The sequence below is a fragment of the Vulpes lagopus genome, chromosome 17, assembly GCF_018345385.1.
Source record: "Vulpes lagopus strain Blue_001 chromosome 17, ASM1834538v1, whole genome shotgun sequence".
Classification (NCBI taxonomy): domain Eukaryota; kingdom Metazoa; phylum Chordata; class Mammalia; order Carnivora; family Canidae; genus Vulpes; species Vulpes lagopus.
In genome coordinates this window covers 22,820,733-22,848,682 of record NC_054840.1, presented here as the reverse complement: position 1 = coordinate 22,848,682, position 27,950 = coordinate 22,820,733, and the positions used below count along the sequence as shown (strand labels likewise).

The window sequence follows — 27,950 nt, the reverse complement described above, 5'->3', positions numbered from 1 at the left end:
AGAAACAAGAAGCAAGGATGGGGGACACTGGGCTTCACTCAAATCATCTCTTCTTATGCTTCTCTCTCCCTGGGGAGCATTTTCTTTTCTAAAATCAATACAATTGAGTGGAGAGAGGCTGACTTGACCAGAGACCAGATAGGATGCCCATATTTTAACTTGAGTTGCACCAGTGTCCTGGTGTGGGACTCCTACCATGCACCATGTCCCTGTGCGTGGGCTCCACAGGCATGCCATGCAATTGGTAGCAGCCCGTTTTTTCTGCAGCTAGATATCTTGCAAAGAAATGATTGAAAGGTATCTGTACGTTGTACTCATCGTTGTCCCATGTAGTGACCTTCATAAAGGGCTTTGGGAAAGTCACTTGGGAAAGGGAATAACAGGTGATTGCTGGTTTTTCCTCCTCCTTTATTAGTTTCTGTTCTGATTTGTTATACAGCATTGTGCAATCACCTGGAAATGTGCCCTGTGCTCCCACGTGCTTCTTGAATGCAAACAAGCAGGTCAACAACCTTGGTGTTGTAATGTCTCCACCTGAAATCTGCTTGGATAACCCAACAGAGCCTTTGGAAATAGGGCAAATAGTGTATGGCAGCAGGAACCCACCAGGATCCGGAGCGCTGAGGCAGAGAGACAAGAGTACAGAGGAGATAAAGGGCTGGAAATTGCTAAAATCAGCATCCAAGTTGGCACCAGATTCTTGGTGAAACCCTTCCTCAGCTCCTGGAAGGAGACCGCTAAACCATGAAACTACTTGCTATGCTTTTTCTTTGCTCCAGGCTGCTACCAAGTTTAACCCAGGAGTCCCTCTCAGAAGAAATCGACTGCAATGATGAGGATCTATTTAAGGCTGTGGACACTGCACTAAAGAAATATAACAGTAGAAACCAAAGTGGCAACCAGTTTGTGTTGTACCGTGTAACAGAAGGCACCAGGACGGTGAGTGAGCTGTGTTTTACCCTGAGACCATTTGAGATACGTGCTGTCACGCGGAGCCCAGTCCCCCTCACCCCCTTCAGCAATCACCAAAGAACTGAGAGGCAAAGGTAGAAGCTTATAGCGCATAGAAAAGATCAACACCACTCTTTGCCCCCGGGGTGCCGGGCAGGGTATGATTAGACCTTGGGCAACCAAGCTCGGCTTCCTGGGTGATCAGAAAAGCAGGGTACGGTGAAACAAAGGTAGATGGGGTCATTTGAAAGAAATTATGCAGAGTAGGAGAATCAAGGAACTCAACTGGACCGCAGCAAAAGGACTTACTGGGTGACCAGCGGTAGACCACAATATGAAGACCTCTAGACTTCAGGGGGGAGGGGCTGCTCACGTTGAAGAAAAACTATATGATCATGTTTATATATGGAATCTAAAAAAGCCTAACTCACCCAAGCAGAAAGTAGAATGGTGGTTGCCACGGGCTCAGGCTGGGGGAAATGGAGGACGCTGGTCAAAGTATACAAACTTCTAGTTATAAGATGAGTAGGTCCTGGGGATCTAATTTATGGCATGGTGACTAGAGTTAATTATACTGTCTGTGTGGCTGAATGCATCAAGAGTAACAGCGATGTTCTAGATGGCTTTTAATATTTTTTATAACTAATTGATGCACTCACGTTGGAGACAAATCCTGACAGTGTGTGTGATTTCAAAAAATACAAATCTTACAGTAGTTTAAATGAATTTCACTCTAAAATTCTGTGCCTATGATAGTTGGTAGCTGTTACTTTGGCAGAGGAGAAATGTCCAGTCATTTGATATGATCAGGGTAAAGGAAAAAGCCCAGTGAACATAATTTTTTTTCCTGAAAGTAAAATTGAGCCATTCTGTTTCACAAACTAGCGCAATGATGTAGACATTTGGTCCTGGTCCTTTCAAGTAATAGTTGATTGATGGCCTCTTCATTGGCTGACATCCATGACAAATGTAGTTTTTTGTTCTAAAACATCCATAGAATTACGCTTTACCTTTGCTTTGCCATACGGGCACCATCTATACCTCCACTGTCTAGTTCTTGAACAAAATCTGAGACCTGGAAGAAACGTGGGAGATTATCTTGATGGTCATCCCAGATATAAATAATGTGATGCAAGTAGGCTCTGAGAGTCAGGAGACTTGGGATACGGGGTCAGCTCTGCCTTTCCAAAATGCGGGGGCTGCCTCAGCCCTGCCCATCTACTCGGGGCCTCCTTTCTCTCACCTACAAAGTGAAGGAAGGGCTAGACATCTTCACCTCTCTCGTCCCTTGCTGTTTGACATGTCAGGATTTTACATCTGGAAGGCTCACCTAACTTACCACCTTTGCACTTTTTTTTTTTTTTTTTTTGGAAAAAAGTATAGTTGTAGTTGACACAGAGTATTACAGGTTATAGTTCAGGTATACAACACAGAAATTTGACAAGTCTATATATTATGCTGTGCTCACAAGTGTAGCTACCATCTGTCACCATACAACACTACTACAGTTATCATTGACTCTATTCCCTGTGCTATGCCTCTCAATCCCATGACTTGCTCATTCCATACCTGGAGGCCTGTATCTCCCAAGCCCCTTCACCCATTTTACTCATCCCCCCACCCTCCTCTGTGCTGGCAACTGTAGTTTTTTCTCTGTATTTAGGAGTCTGTTTCTGCTTTTTGTTTGTTTATTTATCTCATTTTTTTAGATTCCACATATAAGTGAAATGATATTGTATTTGTCTTTCCCTGTATGGTTTATTTTCCTTAGCATAATACCCTCTAAGTCCATCCATGTTGTCATAAATGGCAAGATCCCATTCTTTTGTATGGCTAAATAATATCCCATTATACATACCATATGTGTGTGTGTGTGTGTGTGTGTGTGTATAGATAGATATAGATATAGATAGATATAGATATAGATATAGATATAGATATAGATATAGATATGTGTGTGTGTGTGTGGATATATATATGTGTATGTGTGTATGGATATATATATATGTGTGTGTGGATATATATATATATGTGTGTGTGTGTGTGTAGATATATATATGTGTGTGTGTGTGTGTGTGTGTGTGTGTATATATGTATAACCCTGGCTATATCAAACTGCACAAGATCCGGGCAGCCCAGAACATCTCTAAGACAATCGCTACATCGCAGAACTGTATCTATCTCACTGCTGACAACCTCATCTTGAACCTACAGGATGAAAGTTATATATACATACATATAAATGTACACACACACACATATATAATATATATATCTTCTTTATCCATCCATCTATTGATGGATGTTGGAGTTGCTTCCATATCTTGGCTATTGTAAATAATGCTGCAATAGACATATGGATGCATATATCTTTTCACATTACGTTTTTGTTCTCTTTGGGCAAATACCCAATAGTAGATTGCTGGATCATATGGTATTTCTATTTTTAATTTTTAAAAGATTTTATCTATTTACTCCACAGAGAGAGAGAGAGGGCACAAGCAGGGGAAGCTCCAGAGGGAGAGGGAGAAGCAGGCTCTCCATTGAGCAAGGAGCCCCGACATGGGGCTCAATCCCAGGATCCCTGGACCATGATCCAAGCCATCGGCAGACACTTAACCTACTGAGCCACCCAGGCACCCCTATTTTTAATTTTTTAAGGAAACTTCATACTGGTTTTTTATGGTGGCTGAACCAATTTATACTCCCACTCACAGAGCAAGAGGGTTCCTTTTCCTCCATGTCCTCACCAACATTTCTTATTTCTTGTCTTTTTGATTCTAGTCATTCTGATAGGTGTTAGGTGGTATCTCATTGTAGTCTTTAATTGCATTTCCCTGATTATTAGTGATATTGAGCATCTTTTCAAGTGTCTATTGGCCATCTATATGTCATCTTTAGAAAAATGTCTATTCGGGTCCTCTGCTTATTTTTTAATTGGATTGTTTGTTTTATTTGACATTGAGTTATATACGTTCTTTATATATTTTGGATGCTAACCCTTTATCAGATATATAATTTGCAAGTATCTTCTCCAATTCAGTAGGTTGCCTTTTCATTTTATTGATGGTTTTCTTTGCTGTGCAAAAGCTTTTTATTTTAGTGTGGTCCTAATAATTTATTTTTGCTTTTGTTCCCCTTGCCTGAGACTACATATCTTGAAAGATGTTGCCAAGGTCAATGTCAGAGAAATTACTATGTTTTCTCCTAGGAGTTTTATATTTTCATATCTCACAAGTCTTTAAAGTGCCTTTGCACTTTAAAAGTTTTATTTATTATCTCATTCATGCTAGAAAAAATAGAAAAACTAAGGCAAATAAAAATACTAAAGTTACCAAAAATTGATCCACCATCCAGAGATAAATGCTAACATTTTTTAATGAAAAGTGGCCTCCTGTGTTTTCTTACTGTAAAAGAAATATATTTTATTTTTTAAAAAGACAACTCACAAACATTTGTTTGAAGAAGTGAGACAGCCATACTCCCACCACCGAAAGACATTTTAATAGCTTTGCTTCATAACTTTCCAGACTTTTAAAAGTCACATATGTACCAAAAATTGGTTTCTATAAAAATGGGCTAATACTATGGATACCACTTTGTAACTTACAAATATCTAGGTGTAAATATATTATGAACATTCTTCCAAGTAAATATTTATAACTTTCAGTATTTTTAATAAATATTTTGCTCTCTTTGAATTAAGTCAAGATCAAACATTCATACCTGCATTGGAGCCCACTCAAATTATTTGCTGTTGGGTCAGTGATGTGTCTTTGGTTGCTTTTTTTCAGGATGACCCTGACCCTTTTTATTCCTTCAAGTACCAGATCAGGGAAGGAAATTGTTCTGTTCAAAGTGGCAAAACCTGGCAGGATTGTGACTACAAAGAATCTACACAAGCTGTAAGTGGGTTGACGGTTCCTGAGCCCCCGGTGTTCTCTGTTGAGACTGGCAGTTTTTTTTTGTTTTTTTTTGTTTTTTTGTTTTGTTTTGTTTTTTTACTAGAGCTGAAGATGCTTAGTATAGTTAGGCTCTTTGTAAAGGATGCATATAAACCCTCAAATGTGTAGAAAAGGCAAGTGTTTGTTGTCTGTGTTCTCCAGCTCTGTGTCAGAGCACAAAGCCCAGCAGTTAAATATAGAGAAAGTCCTCCCATGAGAAGGGGACTCTGCAGTTAAATGTAGAGAAAGTCCTCCCATGAGAAGGGGACTCTATCGACCAACTGGGGCAGTAGACCAGGCCCCAGAGAGACAACAGATCAACATTTGGGCCAAGATCCAGGGCTGGTGAAGGGACAGCATGGGTGCTTTATTTGCATGGGCTCTGCCTCCAACTAGCAGACCCCCGGGGAACCTGTGTGCTGCCTCCTGAAGGGGAGCTAACAACGGCCTCATCGGATTGTTGGAGGATGAAATGAGACACAGTATGCCAAGAAGCTTCTTTTGATAACAATGGCTATCAACGTGCCTGGCACAGCGCAGCTGGTTGTTTTGCCTTAATGTGGGGGGCGTGGGGACAGTGTCTGCCTAGAAGCAGGGGGCTCTTTCCACAGTCCGGGGTCCGCCCCCAGCATGTCACAGCGCTGGCCTCCTGCACGTGGTTTCAACACCGAAATGGGAGGTCAATCAAGAGGAGAGTTTAAAGGGCCGGCTCTAAGGCGCTGCATCATTTTGGTGAAAAGGAAACTTGCTTTAAAACCTCACCTTTTGGGCAGCCCTGGTGGCTCAGCGGTTTAGCGCTGCCTTCAGCCCAGGGCGTGACCCTGGAGACCTGGGATCGAGTCCCATGTCGGGCTCCCTGCATGGAGCCTGCTTCTGTCTCTCATGCATAAGTAAATAAAATCTTTAAGATAAGTAAAACCTCGCCTTTTGTACCGTTTCCCCTCCAACGTCTCGTGGAGGTCAGTGGCTTGTAAGAATGAATAATCCTTAGGCTACAAAAACTCATTCTTGGGCCTCAAAACTGTTTAAAAAAAAGAAATCTTGGCAAGTTTAAAAGAAAGGCGAAGCTATATTGAGCCACAGTACGAGGTGGATTTCCCACCTGAAAGGTGGAGATAAAAGGCCTCTCTCTCTCTTTTTTCTTTGCAGGCCACGGGAGAATGCTCCGCGACCGTGGGGAAGAGAGGGAAAACGAAATTCTCCGTGGCTACGCAGACCTGCCAAATCACTCCCGGTGGGTCTTTCGGGTAGCAGAGCTGCAGGAGGCCGGCGCTGGGGTCCTGCACACTCGGGGAGAGCCCCCCAGGAGGCGCCCGGACTCCCCACGGCTTCCCCTCCCTGCGCCTGAGCTTCTGCTCACCCGTGGGTTAGGGCTCGGGGCCAGGAACCTTCCTTGGTGACTTCAGCCAGACGCATCCTCGCCAAACACTTGACGTCGGCTTCTTGCCCCTTCGGCGCCCCCGCCCCCGGTCTACAGCAGGCCGCCTTCTGGCCTTCAGACGGCCCAATGCGCGGAAATAACAGGGAGGGCGCTCAGATGCGTCTTCCCGGGGGAGCCCGGGCCCTGGCCTCCAAGCGGCTAGAGACCCGCAGCACAGGTCTCTACTGACCGCACGCACCCGGCCACCCCTCCCTGCCTCCTGCTCTAACTCGGGCAAAACGGACATATCCCGTGTTCCATACCACTGTCCCTGCCTCAGCCTGCTTTCTCCGACGACCCCTGGCCCCTCCTCCCACCTCCTGGCTCCCCATCATGCCTCCTGGCTCCTCCTCACATCTCCTGGCTCCTCCTCCCGCCTCCTGGCTCCTCCTCCCGCCTCCTGGCTCCTCCTCCCGCCTCCTGGCTCCTCCTCACATCTTCTAGCTCCTCCTCCCACCTCCTGGCTCCTTCTCCCACCTCCTATCTCCTCCTCCCTCCTCCTGGCTCCTCCTCACATCTCCAGGCTTCTCCTCCCACCTCCTATCTCCTCCTCCCTCCTCCTGGCTCCTCCTCACAGCTCCTGGCTCCTCCTCCAGCATCCTAGCTCCTCCTCACGCCTCATAGCTCTTGTCGCCTGGTTGACCTTGACCACTGTTCACCCTTCTTAGCTCAGGTCTGTTCTCCTCAGGAAAGTTTTCCCTGAGCTCGCTCTGGGCTCCTGATTTTCCAAGCTCCTGCCGAATTATACTGAGATGATCCGTCTGCAGTTCTGTCTCTCTCACTTGACTTTACTCAACTGCTTCACACCAGTGACCATCACTAGCGAATTAATGTACCCGCAGCCTAGCTCAGCACCTGGCTCATTACAGCAGTTGCAAAACATGTTTGTTGGATCGAAGTGATACAGAATGCTATGCCCTGAACTGGGCTTCAAGGAGCTTTAATTAATGCTAAAAATAATAAATAATAATGTATCTGTTATGTTTTATTTTTCTAAAAAAAAAAAACATTTATTTTAGAGAGGGTGCAAGAGTGCAGGGGTGGAGGGGTGGGGCGTGGAGGGACAGAAGGAGAGAGATTCTCAAACTCCCCACTGAGCATGAAGCCCCACATGACAGGGGGCACCGTCTTACGATGGATCCTGAAATCATGACCTGAGCGGATATCAAGAGTAGAACACTTAATGGATTGAGCCACCCAGGTGCCCCAGTGTTTTGCTTTTTATAAGAGGATAAACCCATGTTGCTTCTATAATTTAAAATTACTTTTAAGTAAGATTTTAAAACATTTTATTTATTCATGAGAGTCACAGAGACATAGGCAGAGGGAGAAGCAGACTCCCTGTGGGGTGCCTGACGTGGGCCTCGATTCCAGGACCCCAGGATCACGACCTGGGCAGAAGGCAGAGGCTCAACCCCTGAGCCACCCAGGCATCCCACTTTTAAATAATTTTAAAATAACTGTGCACAAAATTATGCATGTAAGGTGTTCCTAAGCAAATGAGAGGTTTATTGTGCTGACTAGAAAGCAATCTTGCATCCTCTTTTTTTTTTTTTTTCCACATAGTAGGATTTAATGGAAAGTTTATGAGGGCCTTCTAAGTTATCTTACGTATTTAGGACAACGTATCTAAATGCAGGTTTCACTCATTAATGCTGCCCCTTTGCCTGCTCTTTGTCAAGCCGAGGGTCCTGTGGTGACAGCCCAGTATGACTGCCTTGGCTGTGTGCACCCCATCTCAATTGCAAGCCCTGAGCTGGAACCCGTCCTAAGACACGCCATCGAACATTTTAACAACAACACGGATCGCTCCCACCTCTTTGCTCTTAGAGAAGTGAAAAAGGCCCACAGACAGGTTTGTTCTTTAACTTCATTTCGCACAGGCGTCAGTATTACATGTTCTTTGTAGAAACAGCGAAATGGAAAAAGTTACTCTGTCCTTCGGGTTTCAAGAAAACTGTATCATCACCCAGCTGTCATAAGTCAAACATGGCTCTAAAAATTAAATTTTACCTAAAAAGTTGGCGCAGCTTTCTGGATATCCTCTAAATTCTAGGTTCACTGGGGGGATAAAAAAGTAAATACTTGTAAATCTGGTCTTTTCATTGCCTCAGTTCACTGAGCCTTTACTGATAGTTGACTGGGCCCCTTGTATTTCAGCCTCCAATTACAAAGGACTCACTTGGGTCGGTAACATACCCTGCTTTTTTTTTTTTCTTTCTTTCTTTTTTTTTTTTTTTAACATACCCTGCTTTTAATAGACCTTCCAGCTCGTTTTCATGCGACACCTGGGCTCTGCCCAGTTATGTCCCTATCCAGCCGTGTCAGGGTGCAACTAACCCAGGATGAACCAGGAGAAATCTTATTGCCTGGCAGTCTGGGAACCTGAGGTCCTACCAGTAAAGGCCACCCAAACTCTAAAGTTTTCTTTAGCCATCTAGAATAGCACTATTAATATTTCACAGATTCAATGGAAGCTTTTCTTCCTGCTGCCTAGAGAAGAAACACTGCTAGGTCTTCCTTAGGGAAATGGAATGACTCCACATGTATATTGTGTTCCATTGTTAGATGTGTAGGAGTGTGTGTGTGGGGGGAGGGTGCTGTGTGGAGGGAGTGAGACTCATAAAGAGTTTGCTAGTTCCTGAGAAAGGACTTCTGCCTAGAAGGATCATCGTTCATATTCTTGAGTACGTATGATAAGCCATGCAGCATTCTCTGTTCCTCATGATGCTGTCAATGGTTTAAGCTGCCTTTTAAATATTTGATCCAAAATTGTTTCAGGTGGTGACCGGATGGAACTATGAAATTACTTACTCAATTGAGCAAACGAATTGTTCCAAGGAGAATTATCTATTCTTAACTCCAGACTGCAAGTCCCTTCTGAATGGTGTAAGTAGGCAACAATCTAATTATAAAGTTCTTAGTATTTTGTGTCTGGTCTTTCCAGGTGTGGGAACCCTCAGCTATGTAGAAAGTCTCGGTCGCTAAAATGTTAGATGGTATTTACTGATTCACATTCCCTTGGGAACTCCGAAGCTCTCGTACTGATCAAGCTGCCTTACCCACCTAGTCAAAGAGTCTGCACACCCTAGCAGAGCACTTACAGATGTCAGCAGGGACTAGGAGACCCTGAAACAAAAAGATGCCATGATCAAGTTGTCTTCTCATGCCTTCCCTTTCCTGTCTCCGTTTCTTCTCCATGTGCCCGATGTCCTTACTCCCAAGCTCTACTCAGAACAGTCCCTCACCTCCAACTTGTCTCTGCTTGCTTTCTTACCTTTCCTCCCCTGCCTTTATCCCTAATAAACACATCCCAAGTCTCTATCCCTCAGTGACCCTTTCTGGGATGCTATCCTGTTGTCTGAACCAAAATTATGTTCAAAGAGAGGATCTCAAAGTAATGGTCATTAGTGCATATTAAGATGGCTAAGGCCTGATGACTTCCCCAGAAATATTGGTTTATTAGCAGAAGACACTGTTTAAGCAATGGATTGGTGCAAGCCCTTTAACTTAGAAATTTGAATTCTAGAATTATATGTGAAGAAAATGAGAAATCCTGGGGCACCTGGGTGGCTCAATCAGTTAAATACCTGCCTTCAGCTCGGGTCATGATCTCAGGGTCCTGGGATCGAGCCCCACATCAGGCTCCCTGCTCAGTGGGAAGTCTGCTTCTTTCCCTCTGCCCCTCCCCCTGCTCATGCTCTCTCTCAAATAAATACAAATCTTTAAAAAAAGAAAGAAAATGAGAAATCCAGACAGCAATAATTTCAGCATTATTATTAATAGAGAAACATTGGAAGTGGCTTATATCTTCAACGGTAGGGAATGAATGGTTAAGTAAATTGCAGTATATCTGTAGAGTAGGATATATGCAGCCATTAAAATTACATTTCTAGTTTTTAGTGACGGTAAAATGGTCATAATCTGTTAAGTAAAAAACAAAAAAGCAGGGTACAAAAGTATACATACACAATCATTCAAATATATAAAGTAAATGTAAGTATAAGTGGTGAGAAACTAATATGCCAAAACATAAAATATAGTTAACTTTCAGTTGGAAATACAGGTGCTTTTTCTAATTCTTCATACTTTTTGGAACTCTTCAATACTTTTCAGTGTCTCTGGTGAAGTATACATTTATTTCATAATTGGGGGGAAAGTTAAAAGGGTTAAAAGACTAAAAAGACAACCCACAGAGTGGGAGACAATATTTGCAAATCCCTTCTTTGGTAAGGGTTTAGTATGAAGAACATATTTAAAAACCCCTATACTGCAACAACAAAAAGACAACCCAATTTTAAAATGGGCAATGGAAAAATAAATAAATAAATAAATAAATAAATAAATAGATAGATAGATAGATAGATAAATAAATAAATAAATAAATAATTCAAGCCACAGGATGGTTTTAAGTTTTAGAGTTGGAAAATAATAGGTGTTGGGGAGGATGTGGAGAAATTGGAACTTTTGTATATTGCTGGTGGGAATGTAAAAATGATGCAGCCGCTGTGGAAAACAGTTTGGCAGCTCCTCTAAAAGATAACACAGAATTACCATACAACCCAACAAATGCATGCCTAGGTGTATGTACCCAAACAAATTGAAAACAGATACTTGTATGCCAACATTCATTGCAGCATTATTCACAATAGCCCAAAAGTGGAAACAACCCAAAGTCTCTTCAACAGATGAATGAGTACACAAAATGGGATATATGTATAAAACAATGGAAATTTCTTTAGCCAAAGAAAGAAATACTGACACATGCTACAACATGGCTAAAACTTGAAAACATTACACTAAATGAAAGAAGCCAGACACGAAAGGATGAATGTTGCATGATTCCAGTTACACGAAAAATCGAAAATATGCAAATTCATAGAGACAAAAAGTAGATTAGAGTTTATCAGGGGCTGGAGGAGGGAGAATGGGGATTTATTGTTTAATGAGTACAGAATTTGCATTTGGGGTGATGAACACTTGGAAATTGATAGTGGTGATGGCAGCACACCACTGGGAATGTAACTAATGCCACTGAATTATGCATTTTTTAATGGTTAAAATAGCAAATTTTACATTGTATGTATTTTACCATAATAAAAAATAGGAAAAAGAGAGAGGAATTCTCCAGAAACATATGTTCTCACTACTATTTCACTTTGTCAGTTTCATTCAAGTCTGGTCATTGAAGCATCTGGCTATTCACAATAGCCAAGATTTTGAAGAGACGAAAGTGTCCATCGATAGATAAGTGTATAAATAAATCTTGGTGAATATTACTCAGCCATGAAAAATGAAATCTTGCCATTTGCCACAACATGGATGGAACTAGAGGATATTATGCTAAGTGAAATAAGTCAGAGAAAGACACCACTGTATGATTTTACTTATGTGGATTCTAAAAAACAAAAGAAGGGTGCCTGGGTGGCTCAGTGGTTGAGCATCTGCCTTTGGCTCAGGGCGTGATTCCAGGGTCCTTGGATAGAGTCCTGCACTGGGCTCTCCGCATGGAGCCTGCTTCTCCCTCTGCCTATGTCTCTGCCTCTCTCTCTATGTCTCTCGTGAATAAATAAATAAAATCTTAAAAATTAAAAAAATTAAAAACAAAACAAATAACAGAAACAGACATATAGATACAGGAAACAAGCTATTGATTACCAGAAGGGAGAGGGTTTGGGCAGCAGGTGAAATAGATGAAGAAGGGGGGTAAAAAGTACAAACCTCCAGTTATAAAACAATTAAGTCATGGGGCTGCATGTAGTGTACAGAATACAGAAGATTAATAATATTGTAATAACTTTGTATGGCAACAGATGGTAACTAGACTTATGGGGATCGTTTTGTAACGTATAAAATTGTTGAATCAGGGGCGCCCGGGCGGCTCAGTTAAGCATCTGGCTCTTGGTTTCAGCTCAGGTTGTGACCTCAGGCTCCTGAGATCAAGCCCTCTGTGGAGAGTGGGCTTTCCCTCTCCCTCTTCTGCCCCTTCCCCCTGCTTGAGCTCTCCCTCTCTCTCTCAAATAAATAAATAAATCTTTTTAAAAATATTTAATCACTGTGATGTACACCTGAAACTAATATCAATTATAATTCAGGTTTTTTTCAAAAAGTTCTTAAAACTCTTTATATAGGTTAACTGTATGCTGAATGTATCAGTTTCTATTCTATCAGCAATGCATACCCCAGATAGAATTCAGTATTAAAAAAAAAAAAAAAAAAACTCTTAGGGGCACCTGGCTGGCTCAGTTGGCAGAGCATGCAACTCTGATCCTGGGGTCATGAGTTCAAGCCACACCTTAAGGATAGAGTTTACTTTTTAAAAAATGAATTAGAAAGCCATGAAGATTTAAAAAAAAAAAAACTTAGCTAATTTCACAGACAAAAATCTTTCTGGTTTTCATTTTATCAGTCAACAGTGTTGTTAATATGCACTTATTTAACCACTATATTTTCATATATTTGTTAGAAATTTATGAGTTGAATTTATAAATTGTCTTCTGTATTCCTTGACCATTTCTTTTTTGGAATAAATCTTAAAGATTTGGAAAACGGTATTTCTATAGTAAAGGTATTAGTGCTTTGTCATAGTTTCTGTTGTTTACGTTTTAGTTTTCATTATGGTATTTCTGGACTTACAAATAGTTTTTGTTTATAGGTTGCAAAATTTACCAATATTTTCGTTTTGAATTTTTCTACCATTTGCTCAGCAGTCACCTCATTTTTGTTTCTCCTAGTTTGTCTACAGTCAGTATTTTATCATGTAAGTTTTGATCCTATCTGGAATTAATTTTAATGTATCTTGTAATTTTTTCAATTTTTTAAAGAGAATAACCAGATATCTCAACAATCTTCCCTTCTACATAAATTCGTGACGATCTTTATTCCATAATAGTCTCTTTCAAAAAAATCTCTTTTCTGTTTCTGTACCAATACCACCACCCGTAGCTTCACAGAAAGTTTAAATATGTGATTTATTATCTAGTGTTTATATCTTCAAAAGCAACCTTAGAATAAGTTTGTGAGAAAAACTTACATTGCCACATAGATTGGAATTGGATTACATGCCTAAATTAATTTGAGGAGAACTGGCATATATGCTCTTTAATCTTTTTAGTCAAGAATTTGGTATACATCTCTGTTTAGACAAGATTCATTTTATAATTCTAAGGTGGTGGGATTTTTAAAATATATATATCTAGAATATTGCTCACTAATGATATTTCTAGGTTTTGTTTTCTTTTGTTTGTTTTTGGTTATTGTCATCAGAAATTAAACCCTTTTGTTTTTATTTTCTTCTATTATTGGAAACAAATGTATACATTTTTATGCATTTTTCTTACATCCAGCAACTTCACTGAATTCTTATTAGCTCTAACAGCTTTTCATTGATTCTTTGATTGTTGTATGTATACAATAATATCTTATGCAAAATATGTTTTTCTTTTCTGAAACTCATTTTTTTGTTCCATGTCTTAATGAATTGACCCAAATAGACAGATATAATTTCTTAAATACCAGTGATCACACACCATCATGTTTTATTCCTGATTTTATTGGGAAAGCCTCTAGAATTTTGTCATTATGTATAATACTTGCTGTGGGTTCCAGGTAGACGTTCTTTATCATGTTAAGGAAGCCTCCTAACATTCCTGTTCTTTAAAGAATTTTGTTCTATTTGTTTCCTTCTTAAATAAGGAATTGATACTGAATTCAGCAAATGGTTTAGAATAGACTTTAAAATATCATACTATGTTTTCCTAATTTAATCTGTTAGGTTATTTTAACAACTTTCCTAAAGTAATCTTTAGGTCCCTAAATTAAATTCTGTTTGTTTGGTGTTAATTATTCTTTAGATATGCATTTGGATTCTATTTCTAGCTTAGGAATTCTACATCTATATTTATAAGTGAAAAGAGTTTAGCAGTTTTCTGGGTGTGTGTTTGTATATGCATTCTATTTTTTCAAGTTTTGATGTCAGGGTTATAATTTTACAGAATGAAAATAGTTTGCCATTATTTTAATTTCCTAAGTTAATTTTTTAGTCATCTCTACACTCAACGTGGCTCAAACCAACAACCCTGAGATCAAGTCACATGCTCTATCTAGTAAGCCAACCATGCACCTCCACCACTCTTTTCTATGTTCAGAAACAGTTTATACAACATGGAAATATATATACTTCTTTAATTTTTAAAAGCATTCATCCATAAAACATCTACATTGTTTGGAGGTGAGAAGTGGAATGTAAGTTTAGAGTAGGAGTAGCAGTCTTTTCTTTTCTAATCATTGGTCCATTCAGGTTTTCTTCTTGTTTTTAAGTCAGTTGGTTATTTATAGGGTTCCAGAAAATTATCTATTTCTTTGGAAATATCATACACTTAAATTATCATACACTTGTTCATGATATTCTCTAGTATTTTTATACTTCCCTGTATACTTTGCTATGTTGCCTTTTTTATGTGCTTGATTTTTTCCTACCCCAAGAGTGATCTTTTGAATTTATTATTTAATGCTAGTGCTTTCTGTTTTCAAACTTCTCAGTCTTTCCTTTACCTTCATTGTTTTCTCATTTTCCCAAAGCCTGGTCATTATTCTTTTTCTTTAACTTTTGATATAAACACCTAGACTTTGGACTGTTTTGTTTTGTTTCTTGCCTCTCCCCTTAAATTATGAAAGAACATAAAACCACGAGTTAATGCTAAATGGTGCTCTGGCAACATGATGTGGAATTTGTTTTGTCTTTTATTTTTTCCTTATCCAAGGAATCCTAACTATTTAAGTAAATGTGTCTATATTTCCAAGCAGCTAGTCTTTATTTGTTTATTTGTTTAAACTTACATTATTAATTTTCAGGGAGTTTTCTTTTTCTTTTTGGTGCTGAAGCCAAAGAACATGGCCATGTTATTTCTGATTTGCTAAATTTATTGAGCCTTTTTTGTGAACTAGTGTGGAAGTGATTAAAAATTTTGTACCACACTTATGAAAGAGTCATTTTAAATCCTGTGCATCATATGAAAGTATGATTGAAATATATCTTTATTATGTTATTCAAGCCTTCTATGACCTTATTTATTTTTTTAATCCATCTGGCCTGTCTTAGATTTATGGTGTACATTAATTTTTCCCACCACAACGATTTTTATCCATTTCTATTCCTATATGTTTTCTGCTTTATTTATCCTGATTCTGGGCTTCTATACTACATGTTTTATAAAAATAAAATAATCAGGACGCCTGGGTGGCTCAGCGGTTGAGTGTCTGCCTTTTACTCAGGGCGTGATCCCAGAGTCCTGGGATCGAGTCCCGCATCGGGCTCTCTGCATGGAGCCTGCCTCTCCCTCTGTGTTTCTCATAAATAAATAAAATCTTTAAAAGAAATAAAATAAAATAGTCTTTCTTGCTATCTTTGTGAGTTTTTCATTATCTTGAATTTTACTTTTTCCAGTATTAATGATACTTTAGCTCTTATTTTGTCATATTTGCCTCCTATAGCTTTGCTCGTCCAATATATTTAAATTTGATCTTTTTTATTATAAGATATTATACTTGAAGATGTAATACATTAATTTTGTTTTTAGCTTAATCTAAAAGTCTTGCCTTTTTAAAAGGCATATCTGTTCACTTATATGGTTATTATTTCTCTACTAGGTATTCTTGTCATCTTGATTCACGTTCCTATGGGCTTGCCACTATGTGTTTGTTGTTGATACTGTTAACTAATTGTTTTTTATTTTCACTTTGCAATCAGACTATATTTTGTTTTCATTTTCTATGTGATGATTTGTAAGGCCAACATCCTATTTTGAGTTATACAAGTTGTTTATGCTAAAGGTTCTTAAAAATGTTTTTTTACTTTTTGTATTTATATGTATTTTTAAAACCAGGATACCGGTGAATGTACAGATCATGCACACATGGATCTTCAGCTAAGAATTGCTTCTTTCTCGCAGAAGTGTGAACTCTTTCCAGGTATGAGGTAATACATATTAATGCTCTACTACTGCCTGTTGGTCACTGACAGGTGGCAAGGTCTTTCCCCAGGAGTTGTGCTTTGGTTTCCATGTCGTGCCACGAAGTCTAGCTGATTGGCAGACCTTTCCAAGAACACCTGACCCCATCTCTGCCCACCTGTGCTGCAGCAGGATGCAGCTGACACTGCTCTGCAAGTAGCCAGGAGGGAATATGGTAACCACAAGGCGAAATGGCCGGCCGCTGGGTACAACACCAGCTGATCTTCCTTGTGTGCAACATGTCCCTATGTCAGGTGCTGTAAATTGGGAAAGCTGCATCTCATTTTTAACCACTTAGAGTAAAATATTTTCAATGAAAGATTTTCTTTTAACCTATATGTTTTAATGGAGGGAAAGGGAAATACTGCAAGATTATATAAGGTCAAGTCCTCATTTCTTATACCAAGAGTTGGCTTTTCTCATTCCTGAGAGATAGTTGGATGCATTCCATGATGAGAAGCACTACTGAAGCTGCCTCCTCACCAGAATCATAGGACTTAAAATTTTCCCACTAAAGAGTCATTCCTTTAAGTAAGATTTGCTCTTTACAAGTTCTATCAAAAATACAAAAACTTAGGAAAAGTACAGTGTATTGAATGAGCCACTAACATCTACTGATTAAATGTTTCCCTAAACACACTTGGCTCTGAGAAGAGGGAAAGAGGAGAGGCCATAAGGTAAAAGTCAGACAGACAGCCTCTACACATTCACTACTGAGCCTTGGGCTGTCCCATGACCCTCTATAAATGAATGTCAGATCACGTGCAGGGGAGCTACTGGGCTAGACTTTTCCTTCCCCTGCACATGCTAACTTAAAACCTGTTTCTTTCAGGGGAAGATTTTGTACAACCACCTTCCAGGATTTGCCTTGGCTGCCCCAAAAAAATACCTGTTGACAGCCCAGAGCTGGAGGTGCCTCTGAATCATTCCATTGCAAAGCTTAACTCAGAGAATAATGGAACTTTCTATTTCAAGATTGACAGTGTGCAAAGTGCAACAGTACAGGTCTGTAAACTATGCTACAAAAGTAGTGATGTTATAGCCTATGTGCAAATTGCTGACTCGTTTTGCCATTGTCCTTGGCTCTGCACAGAGAACCAGCATACCTGGGGAATAGGTTTTGGGAGATTTGAATTTCAAGTGCCAGCCTCGCTGCATTCTTTGTGTGTGATCTCCGGAAAGTCACTTCAAACATGTTATTCCATTTTCTATCTGTAAACGATAGGGGTGAGGATCAAATAAGAACATATAATGTAAAAAAAAAAAGAACATATAATGCCGATCATTTTTCAAACTCCAAAGTGCTCTGTAATTACTAGCCACTATTATATAATTAACAAAATTCAGTGCTAGGAGAAGCAAGACTTACTCTACCTTTCTAGACTCATTCTCGTAGTAGTATTGCTTAGTGCCTTGGGCGTGGCCTCATTGGTCTGTCATTGTCCAGACTCTTCACATTCTCACCTGCATGTCATTTCTACCCTGCCTTGAGTGCCCTTCCCTCCTACAGATGTACCCTCTGGGAATTCATCTCTCTCTCTCCATGTCCTGTCAACAGAGGCTAAAGAGTGTCCTATTCCGGGGGTCAGGAGACCCAGCTCTACCAAAACACCACCACCATCCTGAGTGACCTTGGAGCCACTCGGACTCACTCAACTCTTGTGGTCCGATCTGAAAAATGAGTGGCTGGATTACTAGACCCAAATTCATTCCACTCCAGCAGCCTATAACCAATGTTTTTATGGACAAAGTCCCATGATAGATCTCACAACTGGCTTCCCTAAATACCAGCTAAAGAAAAGTAATCAAAATAGAACCACACTTTTACACCAAAATAACATGATCTTTATAAACTGGTGAAAGAAGTATCACTAAAAAAAAAATCATGCTTTTGGCTCAATATTGAATTTGTAGAAATATAAACTAGAAGGAGTCCTGGGCTGTCTGGGTGGCTCAGTGCTTGAGAGTCTCTGCCTTTGGCTCAGGTTGTGATCTCGGGGTCCTGGGATCAGGTCCCGCATCAGGCTCACAGCAAGGAGCCTGCTTCTCCCTCTGCCTATGTCTCTGCCTCTCTCACTGTCTCTCATAAATAAATAAATAAAATCTTTAAATAAATAAACTAGGAGTCCTTATATACAGTGATATTCATTGCAGCTTTAACTATAACCCCCCCAAAAAAGGCAAAATATCAAAATGATCAATAATCTAGAAATGATGAGCTCTATCTGGCATATCCTTACAAAGGAGTATTAAGCAGCAATTTGAAAGCATCTTTGTGAGGCTCTTGGTGTGGTCAGTGACTTGTGTTAAAATATGCAGTGAAAAACAAGAGGCCATAAAGCTGAGCATGTCTTCTGTCCTCAGCTGTGTCATTAAAAAGCTCAGAGGACAATACTGAAAAGAAACAAATGCCTTAGACTATTCACAGTGCTGGTTTTTAGGTGATGGCACAATGGGCTCTTTATGTTCCTCCTTCTAGTTTCCTGTTTTAGTTTTATAACTGGAAGAAGCCCTCTAAACAAACAGTATCCAAGGAAATCAAACCTGACACTGTGTCTCCTACTCGGGCCCTTACTCCTGTCCCAGATGCCAGCACCCTCTCCCTGGTCTCCTGGCATGTGACCCACGTCGGGTTCCCTCAAGGAGGCTACTAATCCGTGCTCCTCCTGTCTGTCCACTCTTCTTCTCACTTTACCTCTCTGCTTTCCTGTGCCTTATTCTTCACGATGCAGGAGTATGTGGTCCTCTGTCATTTAGTGCAGGTCAGAGATCTGCCATCAGGAAGAGAACCTCTCATGCCCAAGCATGCATATCTAGTCATCTTGCTGGTTCGAGCTCTGTGAATTAGCTAATCAACACTCTCGTGTGTGTGTGTGTGTGTGTGTGTGTGTGTGTGTACACGTTAGTGTGCGTGAAGGATGCCAAGGAACAGTAGTAGGTAATGCTGTGAATTGAAGGGAACTTACATCCCTTCTGTTGCCAGATTATCCTGAAATCTTGTGAAAATTTCAAACTTACTCTCAAGAGGTGAATCGGTCTTCACTATGTTTGCATTTAAAGAGAGCAACTTGACTGCTCGGACATAGATATTCAAGGCAGCCTTGGTAGAAGCAGCCCATTTACTAAAAACTCAATGCATCAGGAGATGATTCGCTAAGAGCCAAGCTCTGAGTGACCAATCTGCCAAATGGTGGCTAAAGATTTGTTTTACAATCATAGATACATATAGTTGAGCACCATTTTAAGAAATATGGCATCATCAAAATAATTGAGGGCAGAGAGGATAATATTGTTTGGAAACTGTTGCAGAAAATTTTCTGAATATGAAGAAGTTTTAGAAATACCTTAACATTTTGTTTTGCTTTTGTTTTTCCTTTTATATATATATATCCAAGTATGATATTTGATTTACATCTAAATAAGTATAAAAGAGCTTTTGAAAGATTAAAAGAACGCATTGTGTCATAGTTCAAAGTCTTTTTCTTTTTTGCTCTCTTTTCTTGGTGATTTTTAAATAATGCTATGTTTTAGAACTGACAGGGTCTTAAATTACATGAAATGCCATATAGTTTCCTTCCTGGAAAATTTATTGCACAGTAAAACAGTGCAAACATATTTTGTTTTTACATGTAAAATGATGTTAAATTCGAGGCTCAGATAAATAAATATAAGTGGCTTTCCCTCTCTGGAGTGGGACAATTTTGTTGTTGTTGAGGACTTACTGTCGGTATATAGCATTCCTGACACTACCTAATAAAAGCCAATAACATTCTTTTTAATAACAAACAAAAAAAAGATTTGTTTTACAGTTTTAGTTTTGCCTTGGCCTTGCATGTTTAGTCCTGTGTGAATGCATATCTATTTCAAGCTAGTTTTGCATTTCAGAAACCAAGAACATCTTAAATCCTCCATGTCTCACACACATGAAAGGTTCTGATTTCTATCACAGGCGCTTGTCTTGCTTGCCCCTCCCCCACTGCTGCTGTCCCCTCCCCACCCCCACCCCCATCTGTCAGTGTTCCTCCCTGCCTCTGCTCAGATGAATAAGCTTCAAGGATCTGTGTGTGCAGGCTGAGGAGCTTCTCCTTTGACAAAGCCCTAGAAATGTCCAGGAATATGTATGTGTCTAAGACTTGATGCAAATGGCCAAATTACAAAGTTCTTTGCAATTATGCCGAAATACGTTCACACCAACTGGGTATAAGACACTGACTGAGGATCATGAATTATATTCCTACCAGCAGTGATCGAGGCTGCATGCTCCCCATACCTGGCCAACAGCAGGCATCATCACTGGCTTCCATCTTTGCCAACATGGAAGATTAAACACAATGTTGCATTGCCTTTTGAACGTGCATATCCTTGGTTATTAATGAAGTAAACATTTTTTTCCAGGATATATGATCATTTTAACTTCTTTTCTGAAATGCCTATTCATGCCCTTGGCACATTTGCTTTGGCATTTTGGCTTTTTATTGATCCTACATCATATTTTTCCCAAAGTGCCTTGCTACTTTGCCTGGTGTGATTTTTGAGAATCAGTTTTCATTTTTGTCTAGTCAAATTTAGATATTTTCCCCTTCCTTTAGGTTTCCATCCTCTGCTCTTCACCTAAGAAAAGCCTTCCTCATCCTGGGATCTGATGAATAGTTATTTGTATCTGTCTGGCTCATTAATTTAAATTTGTAAATGCCTTTGGAACTTATATTGCTATATAGCGTTCTCCATTTTAAAAACAAAACTTGAGGGAGATTCCTGGGTGGCTCCATGGTTTGGCACCTGCCTTCAGCCCAGGGTGTGATCCTGGAGTCCCTGGATCGAGTCCTGTGTCGGGCTCCCTACAGGGAGCCCGCTTCTCCCTCTGCCTGTGTCTCTGCCTCTCTCTGTGTGTGTCTCTCATGAATAAATAAATAAAATCTTTAAAAATAAAAACAAAACTTGAACAGGATGGATTTAAGCAGGGAAGACTTAACACCTGATGATGATGGTGATGTGGATGTGACCTTCGAGGCCCTCAAATGGAAGATGGTATTAGGTCTCTTTCATTCCTCTCCTCCGGACCCTGAATACAACCGAGTCTACAGCTGTGGTTCGCATTATATGTTGTCAGCTTTCTTAGGCAATATCATATTGATCAGTTAACTCTCAGGCCAAAAAATTTGATGAAAGTATACCCTGAAATGAGCAAGAAAACTTTGATGACCAAAGTATAGACTCTAAAACCCTCTTAGAAACTTCCTTCCTACTTACATGTACACTTGGAGTTTTAAAAGTTAATGATCATATTTCTTTAAAATTTTAACCATGCTTACCCAGCAAGACAATACCAAGAATGAGAGAAGAGGAGCTTAGTTCTTCCTATAACTCTGCTTTCCTTGCCAGCCTTCCATCATGCTTTCCCCATGTTTTTCCAAAGTATAAAGATATAAGGAAGACTGCTAAGGTTTGTTTTTATAAAAATGGGATTGTAGTATCATCCTGTAACTTCATTTTTTTCAATAATGGTCATCCTTCTAGGTCAACAGATATACTTGATGTATTTTCTTGACAACTACATAATCTCTCTCTCTCTCTCTCTCTCCTTACACACACACACCACACACACACAGAGTTTGTTTAGACTACGATAGCAAAATATCAAAGATTGGGTGATTTAAACAAAAGGAGTTTATTTCTCACAGTGCAAGAGGCTTAGAAGTCTAAAAGCCAGCCAATTAGGGCCCCTGGTGAGGGCTCTCTTCCTGGCTTGCAGATGGCCACCTTCTTGCTGTGTCTTCAACTTGAGAGAGAGAAAGAAGCTTCTTATAAGGATACTAACTCCATTATGAGGGCCCTACCCACATGACTCATCTAAGTCTAATTGTCTCCCAAAGGCTCCATCTTCCAATACCATCACACTGGAGGTTAGGGCTTCAATATATGAATTTGGTGGGAGACACAGTCAGTCCATGACACACACACACACACACACACACACACACACACACGTATATACACACACATAATTAAATACCAAATAACTTGGTCTAGAAACCACATCAAGTTTTTAACAATTAATTTTAAAATATTTTTGTCAAGTGTCTTTCTCAGGGTATAAGGAATATAAGATATGGCATTTTATTTTATTTTTAAAAAACATTTTATTTATTTATTCATGAGAGACACAGAGAGAGAGAGGCAGAGATACAGGCAGAGGGAGAAGCAGGCTTTATGCAGGGCACCTGATGTGGGACCCGATCCTGGGACTCCATGATCACGCCCTGGGCCAAAGGCGGCGCTAAACCACTGAGCCACCCAGGGGTCCCCCAAGATATGGCATTTTAAAATGACTTAAAAAATCATACTTGGGATTTTGTTGAAGTCAGTGTAGTTTAAAAACACAAATTTCATTTTTTAAATAAATAAATAGGATGTGCCTCTTCTAGACAAAAAAAAGGGGGGGCTATAAATTGCTTAATGGAAAACAGCACTGTATAATGATTAAAGCTGGATATTAAAACATATTATTTTTAAAGAATTTTTATTATTTATTTACTTGAGAGAACAAGAGAGTGAGCATGAGCAGGAGGAGGGGCAGAAGGAGAAGGAGAAGCAGACTCCTGAGCTGAAGCAGAATCAGCTGAGCAGGGAGCTGGATTTGGGGCTTGATCCCAGGATCCCAGGACCTTAACCTCAGCAGAAGGCAGACACTGAACCAACTGAGCCACCCAGGTGCCCCTAAAACATTCTTAATATAAAAAAGAAAGAAAAGAAAATTCGAAAATCCAAATAATTTGTCTAATCACTTAATTTCTATAGTGGTACTAACTCAGCATTTCTCTGATTTAAGACTTGGCAGGATGACAAGGCATTTCAAAGAAAATATTTAAGTTTTTCTTCCTACTTTTCTTAGATTCTATTACAACGTGAGTCCTTGAATTATTCGTGAATTTTGCAGCTGTTAAACAATAAAACTCCAGAAACCATTAAAAAAAAATTATAGCTTGCTTCCTCCCCCATTTAGAAAAGGAAATGAGACCAGCCATTAGCCAAATATTTTTCACGTGCATACAAGTTGAAGGTTTTGTTGTCAAACATTTGTACTTTTCTGTGTAACTCTCATTTGTTCAGTATACAATTAAAATGTCAATATTCTCCCCCCAAAGTTCAAGTATTATTAAGCTCCTACTTTGTGCTAATTAATTATCCAGATGGTGGCTGGAGAGAAATTTTTTATCCAGTTTTTAGCCAAGGAAACCATGTGTTCCAAGGAAAGGAATGAAGAACTGGCGGAAAGTTGCCAGATCAATAAATACGGAGTGAGTAGTAACACAACTGTGTACTTGTTTTCTGGAAAACTTTTTGATGTTTTATACTTGTTTAAGCATCTCATGAATAACACTGTTCTCTCTTTTGGCTTCTGTCTTCCTGAATAGGAACAGCTAAAATGTGAAGCCGAAGTGTATGTGATCCGTTGGGAGAAGAAAATTTACCCTACTGTCAACTGTCAGTCACTGGGAAAGGTATGATTCTAATTACTGTCAGCCCAGGACAATTTTGTTCATTCTGAAAAGTCATGTTTGGGATTGAAAAAGAACCATTATTTAAATGAATTAGGAAACTATCTTTTTAAAATGAGGGAGAACTTCCACATTTCTGTGCTGACCTCTTTATGGCTAGACATGGGAGCAGCAGTCCTCATAATTTTTGTCACATCTTGTCAGCGTGCCATGGTCAGGGGGCCCTCTCCTGGTGAAGTGCAGGCCCTGCCGTGGAGGGCTGATGCTAACTGTACCCACAAGGTATGCCTGCGGTAGGGCACAGCTCTCCCATGCCCACCGCTCAGGGCCAAGGACCTCTGGAGAAATGCCGATCTCAGCCCCCACTCTGCATTTATTGACTCAAAATCTGCATTTTAACATGATCGCTAGGAACTCATACCCATGTTCAAGTCTGGGAAGCATTAGTTTGCATCATTTTTTTTTTTTAATTTTTAAAAGGTCCCTGGGAGGTAAAACTTTCCCCATTGTCAAGGATGACATAGTAAATATTACAAAGATGCTGAGGTCTAGGGTGAATAATAACATTACCAAGTGCATTCTCTGTCCCAGGCACTGTACTGAGAGCTTCATACGTATTTCATTCCTGACACTTCTATGAGGCAGATGCTGTTATTACCCTCTTTACAGATGAGAAAAGTGAAGCCATGATGCTCAGATTCAAATCAGAGCCCACCCTATTTGCTATGATGCTGATTATTAGTAGGGTCTGACTGGCTTGACTCCCCAAGCCAAGCTCTTTGTACCACCAAATACTGCCTCTGAACATCACATTCTCACAGGCAGTGAAAGCGTAGGTGGAAATAACCCACAAGTCCATATCTTCAGTGCAATTTGCCTCTTCTTACTTTTTTCTTATTTTTTCTTACTTTTTTGCCATGTGTTGATGTGTATATTGTCTAACAAACATTAAATAAAGACTGCGTTTCAAGCTGGTGAACATGTCCTAATGTGTTTCAATCCAACAAAGTAGTTGTGGATACATGCTCCTTGGATATTCAGCTCATAAAGCCACTTAGGGCCTTTTAGGACAAAAACAGTTAATTATGCTAATAGAAATAGTATCAATGAATAAATAATATGTTGTGACTTTTATATAATCATAGATGTGGAAGGTACCCTAGAGATTATGTAGTACCACCACCCAATTTTTCCAAACGAAGGAAAAACTCCCCAGCTTAGAGTATTAAGAACAATAATCAAAGGGCTGTGGAAGGGGAGGTGGGTGTGGGTAACTTGGTGATGGGCACTAAGGAGGGCACTGATGGGATGAGCACTGGGTGTTATAGGATATGATGGCAAATTGAATTTAAATAAAAAATAAATAAAACTAAAAGAAACCCCAATACCTACAAATTATAAAATCAATAAAAAACACTTTCATCTCCTCTGGAATATTAATATAATATTTTTTAAGATTCTATTTTTTTATTCACGAGAAACACAGAGAGAGAGGCAGAGACACAGGTAGAGGGAGAAGCAGGCTCCTTGTAGGGAGCCCAACATGGGACTTGATCCTGGGACTCCAGGATCACATCCTGGGTCAAAGGCTGGCGCTAAACTGCTGAGCCACCCAGGTATCCCCTAATATAGTATTTAAAATCTGATAGCTTTGCCCTATTATAAACCAAGATAGCATTGCCAGGACTCAGTCCCTCCTTTCTTCATTGATAGTATGGTTTTCACAGATGAATGCATTCATCTTAATATTCCCTGTTTAGGTCATAATGATGAGAAGACCTCCAGGTTTTTCACCTTTCCGATCCTCATTCATGGAGAAAACAGAAAAAGGAACAACTGTAAGTTCACCCCACAATTCCATGGCACCTGTACAAGATGAAGAGTGGGATTCAGGAAAAGAACAAGGACCCACTCATGGGCATGGCAGGGGCCATGAAAAGCAAATAAAACATGGCCATAAACATAAGCATGACCAAGGCTATGGCCACAACAGGGGACATGGCCTTGGCCATGGACATCAAAAGCAACATGGCCTTGGTCATGGAGGTCAACGGGAACTTAACTATGATCTTGAACACCAAAGGAGACATGACCTTGGCCATGGACATCAAAGGGGACATGGCTTAGCCCATGGACATAAATATGAGCATGGTCATGGCCATGAAAAATATAAAAATAAAAGAAAAGACAATGGGAAGAACAATGGTTGGAAAACAGAGAATTTGGCAGGTTCTCCTGAAGATAGTACTACCTCTTCTGCACAGACACAAGAGAAGACACAAGGGCCAACAACCCTCCCTTCCCTAGCCCAGCCAGGTATAGCAGTTACCATTCCTGACTTTCAGGACTCAGATCTCTTTGCAGCTGTGATGCCTAACATACCACCAACTGCCACAGAGAGTGATGATGATTGGATCCCTGACATCCAGATAAAGCCAAACAGCCTTTCATTTAACCTGATATCTGACTTTCCAGAACAAACCTCCCCCAAATGTCCTGGACGCCCCTGGAAGCCAGTTCATGGAATGAATCCAACTGTGGAAGTGAAAGAATTTCATGATTTCGATCTCTCTGATGCTTTGTATTAATTTATGCAGCCACGATTCTTTCTTTAACACTTCATTGTTCCTTCTCCCCATTGTCTAAATGTCCTAATATAACACACCAAAAGCCATCAAGCTTCAAAACAGCCTAGAGAGAAGGGGTGAGACCCCCAATGGGGACACCATCAATCGCAATGGATGACATAAAACTGTGCGCAGTATTCTAAATCCCCTCTGGGTCTTCCTCACAAGTTTTCTTAACTAGCACAGAAAATGGACAAACTCATTTGCCTTATGGCCTACTGCAATTTGCTTTTCTGATAACAAATATGTACCTCAAGATGTATGTCATCAACTTTCATACAAAGATTCTTGACATTCTGAATAAACTATGGCATGTGGTCCCTGAACACATGTAAAAATAAGGGAAGTCAAGAGACTGAATGATGAATCTCTTGCTGGGAAAAAAATAATAATGGAACCTCCAGAGTTTAAGGAGGGACAACAAGGAAGCAAGACAGAGCAGCCTAAGAGAGGACAGGAGGAAGTAAATTAATTGACTTTCGGTTTCCAGAATGACTAGTATACCAAATAGTTACTCCCACTGGACAAAGCTGTCCTGATAATTATCTTTCTGGGTGAGAGGGTTTCTTATGCGTCAATAATTTACATTTACTCAGTGAGTGCCCTTTGCAGCAAGACTTCCAAATAGGAGTTTTCTGCTTGTTCGTTCTTGCCCAGGCTGCATTGAGTGATCCTTAGCTTAACACTGACTTTAGTGATAAGGATGGAAAGCCAAGAAAGTAATGTAGAAACAGTCTTGCCAAGGAAAACATTCTTTAAATAATTGACAAGGGAATATCATGAGATGTGATACAAATTTCATTCAAAAATTTTATGAGGAAATTCCTCTCTAGCCTCACTTTATGATCATATCATCTTTTTGCAATAACGTTGAACAGCACTGATTTTTTTTTTTTTGCAGAAGAAAATAATACGATTATCTTTAATTGCCTTATAAAATGAGGGAAGGATATATTTTACAACCCTTGCTGTCATTTTGCCTAGGGAAACAAGATAGAGCTTTAAACAGCTACATTTACCTGTGGATGAATGCATCACTGCTACTTCAATTTCTGGGATGTATTTGAACCTCTGAGTTTTTATTTAATTTCAAATATTATCTGTACTTTTAAATAAAGAACAAATGATGTAGGAAAAAAGTCTCATCTTGTCAAATGGTTGCTTCACTCTTCTTTTATTGAATGATCACAACAGATTAACAGAGTTTTGCTGTACTTACAGAGGCGCCTAAGGCTCTGCGAGTACAAGGGCCGACCTCAGGAGGCAGGGGCAGAGCCAGAGCCAGCACCTGAGAGTGAGGTCTCTTGACCAGTGGGCAGAATCGTCACGCCTGACACAATAGCTCCAACAACCTCTATCATCAGCCCCGCATGGAAGGACAAGAAGATGGGATAAAATTTAAAGAGAAAAATGCCACCTACTATTCTGTTGCTGGGTGAAATAAAGTTCAGTCTTGATGCTCGCATTCCTGGTGAATTTATGATGGTCTTCTTTGGGCC

General features: G+C 39.9%; 1 protein-coding gene across 1 annotated transcript; it reads left to right on the top strand.

Annotated features, from left to right (window-relative positions):
- The first annotated feature begins 551 nt into the window (after positions 1–551).
- On the top strand, positions 552–27,916 carry KNG1 (kininogen 1). The gene is made up of 11 exons (XM_041731879.1): positions 552–939; positions 4,746–4,856; positions 6,045–6,129; positions 7,998–8,170; positions 9,097–9,204; positions 16,200–16,284; positions 17,158–17,330; positions 23,516–23,623; positions 23,741–23,827; positions 25,585–25,662; positions 27,673–27,916. Exons 1-11 carry the CDS (start codon positions 745–747, stop codon positions 27,757–27,759), a joined length of 1,290 nt encoding a protein of 429 aa, XP_041587813.1. The 5' UTR covers positions 552–744; the 3' UTR covers positions 27,760–27,916.
- The last annotated feature ends 34 nt before the right edge of the window (positions 27,917–27,950 follow it).